Source organism: Bufo bufo, chromosome 4, assembly GCF_905171765.1.
Source record: "Bufo bufo chromosome 4, aBufBuf1.1, whole genome shotgun sequence".
NCBI classification, from domain to species: domain Eukaryota; kingdom Metazoa; phylum Chordata; class Amphibia; order Anura; family Bufonidae; genus Bufo; species Bufo bufo.
In genome coordinates this window covers 59,383,304-59,398,267 of record NC_053392.1, presented here as the reverse complement: position 1 = coordinate 59,398,267, position 14,964 = coordinate 59,383,304, and the positions used below count along the sequence as shown (strand labels likewise).

Sequence of the window (14,964 nt, the reverse complement as noted above, 5' to 3'; positions counted from 1 at the left end):
AAAAAATTCTATAAAACACCTGCGGTGTTAAGCCAATCATTATACCCCTAGGTGTTTAGTTTCGAAAATTGGGTAACCTTTTCTGATTTTACACTGTACTGGTATCTCAAGGGCTCTGCAAATGTGACGTAGCACCTGAGAACCATTCCAGTGAAATTTGCCCTCCAAAAGCCAAATGGCGCTCCTTCCCTTATGAGCCCTGCAGTGTGCCCATACAGCAGTATACGAACACATATGAGGCATTGCAGTATTCAGGAAAAAATGCATAACAAATTGTATTGTGCTTTTTCTCTTGTTACCCTTTGCAAAAATGAAAAATCTGGGGATTTTCCTGTAGGAACAACTTGCTGGAGTTCACCATATCCGGCATAGCCAGATAATACAGGGAACTGCTGGATCACCATTGACTATAATGAGGACCTGCGGTGATCCTGGACGCTTTTCAGCAAAAACGCTGGGTTTTTCGTTGGACAAATACCGCCGCATACAGTGAATACTGGCAGTGTCTTGAAGGGTATAAGTAGACCTTGGCAATCAGTAAATCCATCATTGTCTACTTTGCATGCTCAGGCCCCAGGCAGCAGTTGCTATGACTGCCCGAGATGGTCTCTCAGCTTGACCAGCGGAATATAAATTACGACACATGTCCTTTTGTAATGATCAGGCCCTTGGCTCAGAACAGGAGCGGCCTTGATTGAGGTAATGGATATATGTAAGAGAACTTGTTTACTGCTCCAATACATCTCATAAAAGACACGAACAAGCTTTGCAAGAAGTGTGGATTTAAAAGACCTCTTGCAGTTTTGTGTACACAGCTCCCATGCAGATCTATGGGACTCCATATTTATAAACTACAAGCAGACCCCATGTATTGTCGTATCCAGTGCCCGTGATACAAGTCCTACAGTAGAGAAGATATAAGCACGCAGTGCCACTCCTTAGCCTAGGAAATTAAAAGTCAGTGATAGCGTATTTCGGCACGGTCTGACGCCATGTTGGTTGCCATCTTTAATTTAAATTAACTTTACCGCTTTCTCGGTGGATGAAACGCACCAGGATAATGAAACTGGTTTGATATTGCCTAAGGCAGGGGTCATCAACTTTTGGCACTACAGTGCCCAGCATGCTCCATTCAGTTCTATGGGAGTTCTGAGGAGAGCAGAGCAAGGATGCATGCTGGGAGTTGTAGTTTTGCAACAGCTGCAATGCCGGAGATTTCCTACCCCTGGCCTAGGGGGTATAAGGGGTGTTTCCATATCCGCAGGGTAGGCCGCAACCTCTGGGACCCACACCTATCTTGAATGTGAATGGAGGAGTGGCTGCAGTGAATGGAGTAAGTGCTTCGTAGCTCCCATGGAATTGAATAGACAGAGCCACGCGTGGCCGCCCCCCCGTTTACAAGATAGCCATGAGATACCGACACCTGTCGGACATTTATCCTGTGGATAGGCCATAAATGTCCACATGGGAGTAGCCCTTTAATTAAAAAGCACCTATCAGCCTTGGTAGGGTTGATCCTGCTGAGCGAGCGAAACAGCCCCCTTCTTGTTTAAATCCCGTTTTTGAGAAATCTTCGTTTTGTATAGCATATGCCTAGCCGCCCCACCACCTCCGCCTTACCCTCAGAAGGGTAAGATATGAGAAGGGTTATAGTAGTGGGAGCCCTTCTAATCAGAACAGTGCCAGGAGGACAGCCCTGATTCAAGGGGTAGACGCATGTAAAGCAATTGCTTATATTGCAATTCCTTAATCTGTAAGCCAACTTTACTAAAGATCAACCTTTGCTTTCAAGTCTATATACAGGTTTGCGAATATTTTTTATCCCTCCAGTGCATCCAGTATAAAAATGTAGAATTTGGGCCACAGTCTGGATCCAAAAATACCCTACCGTTTTGTGTATGCAGCACCCGTGAAGACCTATGTTGTCTTTGCGGTTCCAAACAAACTCTATGTACCGTCGTAGCCTCACTCTGCCCGCCTTTTTGATGACCCTACTGACCAGTCAACTGTAAAAGAGGGGGCAGATGGAAGGGATCAGACTACGCAGGGCTTGTTTGTAGTCTGTAACCATGGCGACACCTAGGTCTGCACAAGAGCTGTATACAAAAGATGCAAGAACTTCTTTACTCAAAACTATTTGCAAAGTTGCTTCACTTTTTTTTTTTTTTTTTTGCAGAGATTGGGCCCAGTCCAAGTGGTGGCTGCTGAACTTATTTAAGAACATTGTCGCTGAAGCCGAGCAAAATAAACCGCCTGAGGACAGCAGTAAGGTAAGAAAACGGGGGCGGACATGGCGGCGTGTGCACCTGTTCTAGAGCACTGGGAGCACAGGGGGTGCCACCAGATTTAGAGGCATGTTTTACAGAGCAGAAGAAATGGAGCTAAGATCTATGTTGGCAGAGTGAGGCATAGGGGCTGCCACTGGAGGGGGGGGGGGGGGGGAATATGTTATAAGGGAAAATAATACAATCTACACAACCTCGAACCCAAACCTGAACTTCTGGGAAGAATTTCGGGTCTGGGTACCACATTCAGTTTTTTATCATGAGAGTGAAAAACGCATTGCACCCGCGTGATAAAAACTGAACAACGGAACGCAATCGCAGTCAAAACTGACTGAAATTGCGTACCTACTCGCGCGGGTTTGCCGCAATGCACCCGGGATGCATCCTGAGCCCGTGTGAAAGAGGCCTAACAGGAGCGAGGTATACGTGTGCAGACAGCCTATCGCATACCTTACATACCCACGAGCCAGCTCAGCACACCTTATATATCCACCGAGCCAGCTCAGCAGACCTTTTATATACCCACCGAACCAGCTCAGCACACCTTATATACCCACCGAACCAGCTCAGCACACCTTATATACCCACCGAACCAGCTCAGCACACCTTACATACCCACCGAACCAGCTCAGCACACCTTATATACCCACCGAGCCAGCTCAGCACACCTTATATACCCACCGAGCCAGCTCTGCATAACTTATATACCCACCGAACCAGCTCAGCACACCTTATATACCCACCGAACCAGCTCAGCACACCTTACATACCCAGGAGCCAGCTCAGCACAGCTTATATACCCACCAAGCCAGCTCAGCACACCTTATATACCCACCGAGCCAGCTCAGCACACCTTACATATCCACGAGCCAGCTCAGCACACCTTATATATCCACCGAGCCAGTTCAGCATAACTTATATACCCACAGAACCAGCCAGCACACCTTATATACCCACCGAACCAGCTCAGCACACCTTACATACCCACGAGCCAGCTCAGCACACCTTATATATCCACCGAGCCAGCTCAGCATAACTTATATACCCACCGAACCAGCTCAGCACACCTTATATACCCACCGAACCAGCTCAGCATAACTTAAATACCCACCGAACCAGCTCAGCACACCTTACATACCCACGAGCCAGCTCAGCATAACTTATATATCCACCGAGCCAGTTCAGCATAACTTATATACCCACAGAACCAGCTCAGCACACCTTATATACCCATTGAACCAGCTCAGCACACCTTACATACCCACCGAACCAGCTCAGCACACCTTATATACCCACCGAACCAGCTCAGCACACCTTATATACCCACCGAACCAGCTCAGCACACATGACTTCCTTCATGAGCTACACGCTGTCAACATTGAAAGCAGGAAGTGGTCATAATAATTGGGATCCAACTGTGTATAACTGCTCATGCGCTTAAACATTAACTGGTACGCATCACTGTATGATTGCAAGCCAGCACGGAAGGAAACATTAGTCTTAGGGCTTATTCACACGAACGCGTGATGCCTGTTGCCGTATTGCGGATCCGCAATACACGGGCACCGTACCGTGGCCATTTCGCATCACGAATTTCGGACCCATTCATTTCAATGGGTCCGCAAATCCGGAGATGCTGAACGGAAGAACAGAACGGAACACTACGGAACTTACTCTTTTTGCGGAACCGAAGGATCGCGGACCCATTCAAGTGAATAGGTCTGCGATCCCCATGCGCCTGTCCCACGGACGGTACCCGTGCATTGCAGACTGCAATGTGAACGAGCCCTTAAGTGACATCCAGACACATCTTAGTCTGAACAGCAGCAGGAATTACTTTGAGAACCCCCCGGTATATTTTAACATTTGACCGGAATTGTGTAGTAGTAATGCACAAACTGTTTGTCAGAAAAATTATTTTAAATGTTTTAGTATTTTTTTATCCACATATTGTATTATTTTATTTATAGCAACCCGTTCAGTACTGTTGTGTATGTGATATCAGCCGGTCCTCTACATCACTGTATACTAGACGATTACGTCCATTGCTATTTGTCGGGTTCTCAGGTACCAGTAGTTTTGTGCTCTCTGATCCAGTTTAGGGATTTGGATGTTTCTGTATAAGCAGATAGATGATAGTTGGACAGCAAGCTAACAGCTCAGGGAGCGTGTCCTTTCTGCTGTAGCTTTTTCACTGCCACAGCTTCTAACAGAACAGAGGGCTGGTGACAGTTGAAGATTTCAACTGAGCACGTGCGACCACCTCAGGGAGGTGGACTAGAAAAAAGGAAACGAATAAACAGCAGGTGGCGCTATAGAGATACATTTTATTAAATAACGCTAACATTTTTACTTAATGCAATTACAAAAGTATTCACATCCAGGTGCTGGTTGAAAAATGTAGAATATTATTCATGGCACAACCCCCTTTAAGCACCAAAGACCAGATGGTCCAGTGGACTCTAACCATCAGGAATACAGTAGATACAGTATATGTGTAAAATTTATCCATTTTTGGTATTTCTCCCATTTTCCGCAGACCTTATTCCATCATCTGTTGGATGTTCTTAAAGGCAATTCCACCTACAACAACTGCTTGTTACTTCTGTGGGCATCACAGGCAAATGCCAACCCGGTAAGTGCCAGGATTTGGCGATGCCTTTTTAAGCTGCAGATAGACATTGGGCACTCTTGTCGTCTTCCCTCTTGTACAGGGTTTGTGGCACTACTTTAATCTGCCGGACCATCATCTAAAAACGATGGAACAATCTGCAAATCTTTTCTAGAAATGTTGTGTTTTGCGCTAAAAAAATGCAGCTTTTATAGTAACCACGGCCGATGGCCTACAGGACTTCTGGCTTTCACTAGTGATGGAGCAGTTCTGGGAACCGCTGGGTTACCTAAGTTCCAAGCAGGGGTGCACCTAGCCTTTCTGCTGCCTGAGGCGAAAACTGAAACAGCGCCCAACCCCCCTCCCCAATGCCAAATTCTTAACCTAACCCCTTCCCTTCAGCCCATGGCCCTTCCGCTGCCCCTCTCTTGCCCCCTACCTGGTGCTGCCTGAGGCGATCGCCTCACCTGGCCTCATTGGTGGTGCACCCCTGATTCCAACCAGAGGCATCTTCTGGGCCCCAGTGCAAATCCTTAACAGGGCCCTCACCCACTTGATGTCTTCTTAGATGGTAGCTGAACCAATGTGCCTACTCAGGTCTCAGGGCCCAGGAAGGTCCGCTACCTCTGCACCCCTTGCACCCCAGGACGGCACGGGAGGGTGCGCAGCAGAATAAGTCTACTTTCCCTTCTGAACTGGACTGCGTTTTTTGGAAGGAGGGGATTCCTCCCGAAAACCGCAGTCCAGCTCAGAAGGGAAAGTGGACTTATTCTGCTGCGCATCCTCCTATACCATCCTCCTGGGGTGCAAGAGGTGCAGAGGTAGCCAGTATTTATGGTGAAATCCACTCAAATCTATACGTGACGGGCAGCTGTAGTCATAGTAGTAATAGTTTTTAGTTTCATATTGCAACTATTGTTATTATTACTATTACTATCTCATAAAGGGGAGACATATTGTTAGGGTATGGCCTTACTTTATGATTGGTGGGGGTGTGATCCTGCAGCATTGATTCGGCACAGTGGCAATCCAGTGAACTGTGCTGGGAAAAACATTCTCAGGATCGTTGGGGGCCCAAAGGTGAGACCACCAGCAGTCATAAAGTGATGGCAAATCCTAGTGATCCTTTCCTTAATTAAAGGAGTTTTCCGGTTCGTATCAGTATCCTTTAAAATAGAGATTTTTGTAGGTCGCTGTAATTTTCTAATGTATTTCTATTCACTTTATTGCTCCCATCTCCCGTTCTGGGCTGTGGTCACATGACCATGTCCATGCTGCTCTCTATTATTTCCTGTGATGTCATGTCCATGGGTGGAGCAGCGATAGGGGAGTGTCTATGTAACTAGCTGGTGGGAGGAGCTATAACGGAGCTGGGTGTTGTTAGGGGCAGTGATAGGGGAGTGTCTATGTAACTAGCTGGTGGGAGGAGCTATAAACTAGCTGGGTGTTAGGGGCAGTGATAGGGGAGTGTCTATGTAACTAGCTGGTGGGAGGAGCTATAACGGAGCTGGGTGTTAGGGGCAGTGATATGGGTGTGTCTATGTAACTAGCTGATGGGAGGAGCTATAACGGAGCTAGGTGTTGTTAGGGGCAGTGATAGGGGAGTGTCTATGTAACTAGCTGGTGGGAGGAGCTATAACGGAGCTGGGTGTTGTTAGGGGCAGTGATATGGGTGTGTCTATGTAACTAGCTGGTGGGAGGAGCTATAAACTAGCTGGGTGTTGTTAGGGGGGGTGATAGGGGTGTGTCTATGTAACTAGCTGGGTGGGAGGAGCTATAAACTAGCTGGGTGTTAGGGGCAGTGATAGGGGAGTGTCCATGTAAATAGCTGGGTGGGAGGAGCTATAAACTAGCTGGGCATTGTTAGGGGCGGTGCTGGAGCTGTGGTAAAGGAAGGAGAAGTGCATCATGGGTTTGGTTGGAAACAGGAACAGGAAGTGCTACATACAGGATGGAAACAAACCAGAGTGATTGGTTTACATGGTGAAAATGGGTCAGGAGAGTCCAAACTGAACAAAATAAGGATGGGGAAGATGTACTTGAGGCCAGCATTTTATCTTTTGTGTTACATAATTAATTTTTTATTTGTATTGGATATCATTCTATATTATTTTCCATCTTTCACAGATATTAAAGCCTGTATAACATGCACCACGATTATTACAACTTCTCATACAGAATGACCAAGTAGTATATAGTAGTCTGCATATCCATTGACACAACTCTTATCTCTCACTTCTTTGTTGGGCAGGTCACATTTTGGGCCCTTGCATTTATGATCTCAGAGCCTGAAATTTACAGGAAAGCCATGAGTGAGATCACGTTGGTATTTGGTGAAGCAGGTGACCTATTTTATTATTTATTTGTCGTACCGAGCTGAGCTCCTATAATGCAGGGAGGGGTTAGTTTTATTTACATTAGATTACCGATTTCAGCTGTGAAGCCTGCAGAATTGTAAATGCAGCTTGGAATATTATATAGGCAGTAACTTAGGATCAGTACAGGATAAGTTTATACCTAGTGACTCCACTAGCAGTATAGTGAGTGCAGCTCTGGAGTATAATACAGGATGTAACTTAGGATCAGTACAGGATAAGTAATGTAATGTATGTACACAGTAAATCCACCAGCAGAATAGTGAGTGCAGCTCCGGAGTATAATACAGGCTGTAACTCAGGATCAGTACAGGATAAGTAATGTAATGTATTTACACAGTGATTACACCAGCAGAATAGTGAGTGCAGCTCTGGAGTATAATACAGGATGTAACTGGATCAGTCCAGGATAAGTAATGTAATGTATGTATATAGTGACTCCACCAGCAGAATAGTGAGTGCAGCTCTGGAGTATAATACAGGATGTAATTCAGGATGAGAACAGGATAAGTACTGTATGTACACAGTGACTTCTCCAGCAGAATAGTGAGTGTAGCTCTGGAGTATAATGCAGGATGTAACTCAGGATCAGTACAGGATAAGTAATGTATGTACACAGTGACTCCACCAGCAGAATAGTGAGTGCAGCTCTGGAGTATAATACAGGATGTAACTCAGGTTCAGTACAGGATAAGTAATGTAATGTATGTACACAGTGACTGCACCAGCAGAATAGTGAGTGCAGCTCTGGAGTATAATACAGGATGTAACTCAGGATCAGTACAGGATAAGTAATGTAATGTATGTACACAGTGACTGCACCAGCAGAATAGTGAGTGCAGCTCTGGAGTATAATACAGGATGTAACTCAGGATCAGTACAGGATAAGTAATGTATGTACACAGTGACTGCACCAGCAGAATATTGCAGCTCGGGAGTACAATAAATGATGTAACTCTGCAGCTCTATAGCGTAGTGGTTAAAGTTCTTGGCTCTAATGTAAAAGGTTATGAGTTCAAATCCGGGCAGAAACATTTTAGAAATAGAGGCTAAATAAAATGTATATATTTTCTGGGAGCAGCTACTGTCACATAATAATACAGAGGATAAATGGGAGAGCTTTAAATCCACATTGAGTAATTGCACAAAAAAATGTATCCCTTTAGGTAACAAGTATAAACGGCTAAAATTAAACCCCCCATGGCTTACAGCTACTGTAAAAAGAGCAATAAAAGACAAAAAGAGGGGTTAGTTGTAGCGTTTGAAGATTACAAAGGGCTTAATAAAATCTGCAAAAAGGAGATAAAATTAGCAAAGATACAAAACGAACAGCAGGTAGCAAAAGAGAGCAAAACAAATCCCAAAAAGTTTTTAAAATATATAAATGCTAAAAAAACCTAGGTCTGAGCAGGTAGGTCCTCTAAATAATGGTAAAGGGGGGGGGGGGAATAGTCACTGAAGATAAGGAAAAGGCAGAGTTCCTAAATAGGTTTTTTAGCTCTGTATACAGGGTGGGCCATTTATATGGATACACCTTAATAAAATGGGAATGGTTGGTGATATTAACTTCCTGTTTGTGGCACATTAGTATATGTAAGGGGGGAAACTTTTCAAGATGGGTGGTGACCATGGCGGCCATTTTGAAGTCGGCCATTTTGAATCCAACTTTTGTTTTTTCAATAGGAAGAGGATCATGTGACTGTCACGGATGGTGTACAGGAAACAAGATAATACAATACAAACAATGACTTACTGGACCCACAACTAAGGAACAAAAGGGAGACCCCTGCAATCGACCTGCCGCTATCCCTTATTGCTCAGCCTATGCGACCACCCCAAAGGTGGATGGGCGCATATCCACGTACCTCGGCTATCTTAGACCTGAAGGCCCTACAATAGTGAGGGGACACGACCACCGGCTCCCTACACAGACACGGAGGGAGTCAGGGTCACCTGGATCCAGAAAACAGAAAATCATAAATACATAAACAGAACTTATCTTGCAAGGACTGGGAGCTAGGAACAGCATGCATGCACACACACTCCAGGAAGTTGTATCAGCCGCACACTACTGCCTTATGGGGAGGAATTTAAAGGGAGGTAATCAGTCTGACTGCATGACAGCTGAGATAGACTAACGAGGTGAGGAACAGAAACCAAAACAGAGAAACTCAAGGAGGAGGATCTAGACGGCTCCTGTCAGAGCTTCTCAACTGTCTGGTTGTGACAGTGACACATCAAACTTATTGGGAATTTCACAAGAAAATCAATGGTGTGCTTGGTTTTAACGTAACTTTATTCTTTCATGAGTTATTTACAAGTTTCTGACCACTTATAAAATGTGTTCAATGTGCTGCCCATTGTGTTGGATTGTCAATGCAACCCTCTTCTCCCACTCTTCACACACTGATAGCAACACTGCAGGAGAAATGCTAGCACAGGCTTCCAGTATCCGTAGTTTCAGGTGCTGCACATCTCGTATCTTCACAGCATAGACGATTGCCTTCAGATGATATGAGATTTGCAGCACCTGAAACTACGGATACTGGAAGCCTGTGCTAGCATTTCTCCTGCGGTGTTGCTATCAGTGTGTGAAGAGTGGGAGAAGAGGGTTGCATTGACAATCCAACACAATGGGCAGCACCCATAGAAAATACGGCGAAAAGCTGTTCCATGTAAAATGTGCTCAAAAGACAAGGGGGCACTGCCTCCGACTGGAGAAGAAAAAGTTCAGTCTCCAGAAGCGTCAAAGTTTCTTTACTGTAAGAACTGTGAATCTGTGGAATAGACTTCCTCAGGACGTGGTCACAGCAGGAACAGTGGACAGTTTCAAAATGGGTTTAGATTAATTCCTAAAAGTAAAAAACATAAATGCTTATGAAAACGTGTAGAAATCTGAGACTCACTTCCTTCTGGGATTTGCGTCCCCACCTATCCCTTGGTTGAACTGGATGGACGTTTGTCTTTTTTCAACCGTATTAAATACATAACTATGTAACTCAGAATAGGTGATTTGTCATAGAAATGTGCAAATATCATATATAGCGGAAGGCAGATGACAGGGAGTATCACTAGCAAAGTGTGTGTAGCTGTGTGTGACTGGCAGGGTATTTTCCCCAGATTCTGGATGCCAGGGGAGTTAAAAAAAAGCCTGTTCATTAACCAGGGTGTTAAGATACAGGGTTGGGGCAGGAGCAGCACATAGATACAGTCAGATCCATAAATATTGGGACACCGACACAAATCTAACATTTTTGGCGCTATACACCACCACAATGGATTTGAAATGAATCGAACAAGATGTGCTTTACCTGCAGACTGTCAGCTTTAATTTGAGGGGATTTAAATCCAAATCAGGTGAATGGTGTAAGAATTACAACAGTTTGCATATGTGCCTCCCACTTGTTAAGGGACCAAAAGTAATGGGACAATTGGCTTCTCAGCTGTTCCATGGCCAGGTGTGTGTTAATCCCTCATTATCCCAATTACAATGAGCAGATAAAAGGTCCAGATTTCATTTCAAGTTTGCTATTTGCATTTGGAATCTGTTGCTGTCAACTCTCAAGATGAGATCCAAAGAGCTGTCACTATCAGTGAAGCAAGCCATCATTAGGCTGAAAAAACACAACAAACCCATCAGAGAGATAGCAAAAACATTAGGCGTGGCCAAAACAACTGTTTGGAACATTCTTAAAAAGAAAGAAGGAATCGGTGAGCTCAGCAACACCAAAAGACCCAGAAGACCACGGAAAACAACTGTGGTGGATGACCGAAGAATTCTTTCCCTGGTGAAGAAAACACCCTTCACAACAGTTGGGCAGATCAAGAACACTCTCCAGGAGGTAGGTGTATGTGTTTCAAAGTCAACAATCAAGAGAAGACTTCACCAGAGTGAATACTGAGGGTTCACCACAAGATGTAAACCATTGGTGAGCCTCAAAAACAGGAAGGCCAGATTAGAGTTTGCCAAACGACATCTAAAAAAGTCTTCACAGTTCTGGAACAACATCCTATGGACAGATGAGACCAAGATCAACTTGTACCAGAGTGATGGGAAGAGAAGAGTATGGAGAAGGAAAGGAACTGCTCATGATCCTAAGCATACCACCTCATCAGTGAAGCATGGTTGTGGTAGTGTCATGGCGTGGACATGTATGGCTGCCAATGGAACTGGTTCTCTTGTATTTATTGATGATGTGACTGCTGACAAAAGCAGCAGGATGAATTCTGAAGTGTTTCGGGCAATATTATCTGCTCATATTCAGCCAAATGCTTCAGAACTCATTGGACGGCGCTTCACAGTACAGATGGACAATGACCCAAAGCATACTGCAAAAGCAACCAAAGAGTTTTTTAAGGGAAAGAAGTGGAATGTTATGCAATGGCCAAGTCAATCACCTGACCTGAATCCGATTGAGCATGCATTTCACTTGCTGAAGACAAAACTGAAGGGAAAATGCCCCAAGAACAAGCAGGAACTGAAGACAGTTGCAGTAGAGGCCTGGCAGAGCATCACCAGGGATGAAACCCAGCGTCTGGTGATGTCTATGCGTTCCAGACTTCAGGCTGTAGGATATGCAACCAAGTATTAAAAAGTGAAAGTTTGATTTATGATTATTATTCTGTCCCATTACTTTTGGTCCCTTAACAAGTGGGAGGCACATATGCAAACTGTTGTAATTCCTACACCGTTCACCTGATTTAGATGTAAATACCCTCAAATTAAAGCTGACAGTCTGCAGGTAAAGCACATCTTGTTTGTTTCATTTGAAATCCATTGTGGTGGTGTATAGAGCCCAAAATGTTAGAACTGTGTCGATGTCCCAATATTTATGGACCTGACTGTATCTTCATAGGTTTAGAAAGCCTAGCTAGGACAATACACTGACCATAGGGGTATTTTGTTCTTCTTCATGTATTTCCACTGGTCACCAGCAGGGGGCAGTGCCGATTTTCAGGCTCTGTACGGTTTCTCTGTCTATGAATATGATTGTAATTTGTCATAGTGGAATGTTAAACATGGCACTGAAATTCCTTTTGATCACCAGGGATTTGAGTCTGTGTGTAGGGGAACAATCGTGCTATTTAATAAGAGAAGAGCGACCGCTCTGCCAAAATACTGCTTGATGCAGTCAGGAAAATATTTCTACATGTGTTACATGGAATGCCAACACATCATTATATGTAACACGTGTTATTTATAAACTGAAGTATGTGAAATCATAGAGACGCATCACTAGTGAGTCAGGCAGAGCTATAGGGGTGCCAATAGAGCAGTCCCAATCAGACACTGGTGCCTAAGGGGGCCCAAGGGCCCCTCTGCTACATAGGAGGACGCGAGTATTATGAATGGCATGTGGTGGGTGGGGGACCGGTTACAGATTTTGCATTGGAGGCCCCGGAGCTTACACTCATAACTTCACTATAATAATAATGTAGGAAGAGTCAATATACGGCTGCTGCCAGGTATACATGTCAGGAGACTAAGGCACCTTAAGGGGTTAACCAGTTCTATGTTAATATACATTGTATAATAATATATACTTTCGGTTACACTTCCCCACCATTTCAATATCTCTGCTTGCTGTGAGTGAATGGAAACGTTTCCGTTTGCATCCAAAGACTGAAAACTTCACCCTCATTTACTTCAGTGGAGCTGAGCTGCAATACCAGACATAACTCATGGGCAGGGGTGGCGCTGTTTCTTTAAGAACATGGCCGTGCTTTTCTAATCCGGTACCACTCCCTTTAAAGTGAGGCATCTTTTCATTAAGACAACCCCTATTTAAAGGGGGTATTCCCATCTGAGACAATGGGGGCATATCGCTGGGATATTGTCTGGGATTTGCACCTATATAACAGAGCGGGAAAGGTGGTGGCTGGAGGCCCACCACCAAGCACTCTCTCCATACAAATGAATGGTAATGCACTGCGCATGACCGGCCATCACTCCCATTAATTTCTATGGGGCCAACGGAAATTGCCGAGCCAGCGTTCTGCTATTTTCGGCGGCCCCATGGAAACAAATGCATGCGCAGTGCACCCTCCACCACCTTTCCCTGCTCCGTTCTCAGACAATGGGGGCATATCATGGCAGTATGCCCCCATTGTCTGAGATGGGAATACCCCTTTAAATTGAAGGTAGCACAGTGAAAACCCCATCACCGATGGTTTGGCTTCACGCCCTGGCGATCAGTTGTTATAATCCATGAAGGACAGCTGGACATACACTTTTTCCTACACTGGCCACTACAGGTCAAATGTGGTACTACATGGCAACTATTAATAAAGGGGTATTTTAGTTATATGAGGTTAACCCTATCTACAGGAGGACCCCACTACTCACGAGAACAGGGACTCTGTACCCTGCGGAGCCCCTGGAAATGAACGGAACGGCCGGTCGGGCTCCTTTAATTTCTATTGGACTACAGAGCTCAGCTATCCCTGGAACTCCCATAGAAATGAATGGAGGAGCTTGACCAGCCTCTCCGTTCATTTCGGGGGACTCCACAGAGTACGAGGCCCCCGTTCTTGTGATCACTGGGGGTCCCAGCAGTTTATCCTAATGCTACAAGGGGGGGGGGGGGGGAATATAGAAAACGTCCCAGATATTGATGGAGGCGGGTAGGCTGCGGTCTCATGAATTTTTCGGATTTCTGTCTCTCTAAGCAGGTAAACAACCATTGAATATAACAGAAGGTGAACTGGCGAAACTTCCCTTCATCAAATCCTGCATCCTCGAGACCATACGGCTGAGATCTCCAGGAGCCATTACCCGGAAAGTCCTTCAGCCCTTAAAAGTTTACGTACGTCATCATTTTAAGACAATGCAACTCAGGGAACCTGAGGGTGATTGCTCAGGTAGCGGCCATATTGGCTGAATGTATCACTGGATATGTGGGCAGTTTTGTCATTGAGTACCCTGGAGCTGTAATGGCGGTCATATTGGCTGTCTATATATCACTATATGTGTCTATATAATTTCTCCTCCATACATTCAGGAGTATGAGATCCCCGCAGGCGACATGCTAATGTTATCTCCATATTGGCTTCATCGGGACCCAAAATACTTTCCGGAACCACAGATATTCAGACCGGTAAGTTCCAGCATGGCTGCATCGCACATAAGACTTCTATGTAAGACGTACTTAAAGGGGAACTCCTATAAAAACTGGGCAACCCATTTCACTCTGATTCAGGGGATATACAGTATAATGCACAACCCTCCCTCACCTACAGTACATGGAGTCAGAAGTTTTTTTTGCCCCCATGGTACGGCTGCATTCCCACGACCACGGGGCTGCTATGCCCATGTTGCGGACCTAAAACCGCAGGATCGCAAAACACAGGCAACGGACTTGTACACTCTGCATCACAGAGCAGACCCCTTGCATTCAATGAGTCTGCGATCCACAAGTAACGGTAAAAGAAGGGACATGTTCTGTCTTTTGCGTCACGGACCCGGAAACACGCGGAAGTTTTCTACAAGGCCACAAAAGATAGTACGTGGCCTATCTTTCGCCGCATCTTGCGGATCGAGGACCCATTGAAAGCATGCGATTTGGAGGGCGCATGGTCGGTGCTTGTGTGTTGCAGACCTGCAGTTTGCCGTCCGCAACACGGGCACGGCGGCCCCCACATTTGATTTCCCCTTTAAATATTCAGTATGAAAGCAATAAACTATTTTTATTCA

General features: G+C 45.1%; 1 protein-coding gene across 2 annotated transcripts in view; it reads left to right on the top strand.

Moving 5' to 3' along the window:
- Positions 1 to 14,964, top strand: part of LOC120997277 (24-hydroxycholesterol 7-alpha-hydroxylase) — a 77,937-nt gene that overhangs the window by 36,158 nt on the left and 26,815 nt on the right. The window contains exons 5-9 of one of the 2 annotated variants that reach the window (XM_040427301.1): positions 2,177 to 2,270; positions 4,825 to 4,920; positions 7,148 to 7,238; positions 13,944 to 14,077; positions 14,273 to 14,368. In XM_040427301.1, the coding sequence (XP_040283235.1) occupies positions 2,177 to 2,270; positions 4,825 to 4,920; positions 7,148 to 7,238; positions 13,944 to 14,077; positions 14,273 to 14,368 (511 nt within the window). Of the gene's footprint in view, positions 1 to 2,176; positions 2,271 to 4,824; positions 4,921 to 7,147; positions 7,239 to 13,940; positions 14,078 to 14,272; positions 14,369 to 14,964 lie in introns of both variants that reach the window. The other variant, XM_040427300.1, reaches the window with a different exon arrangement.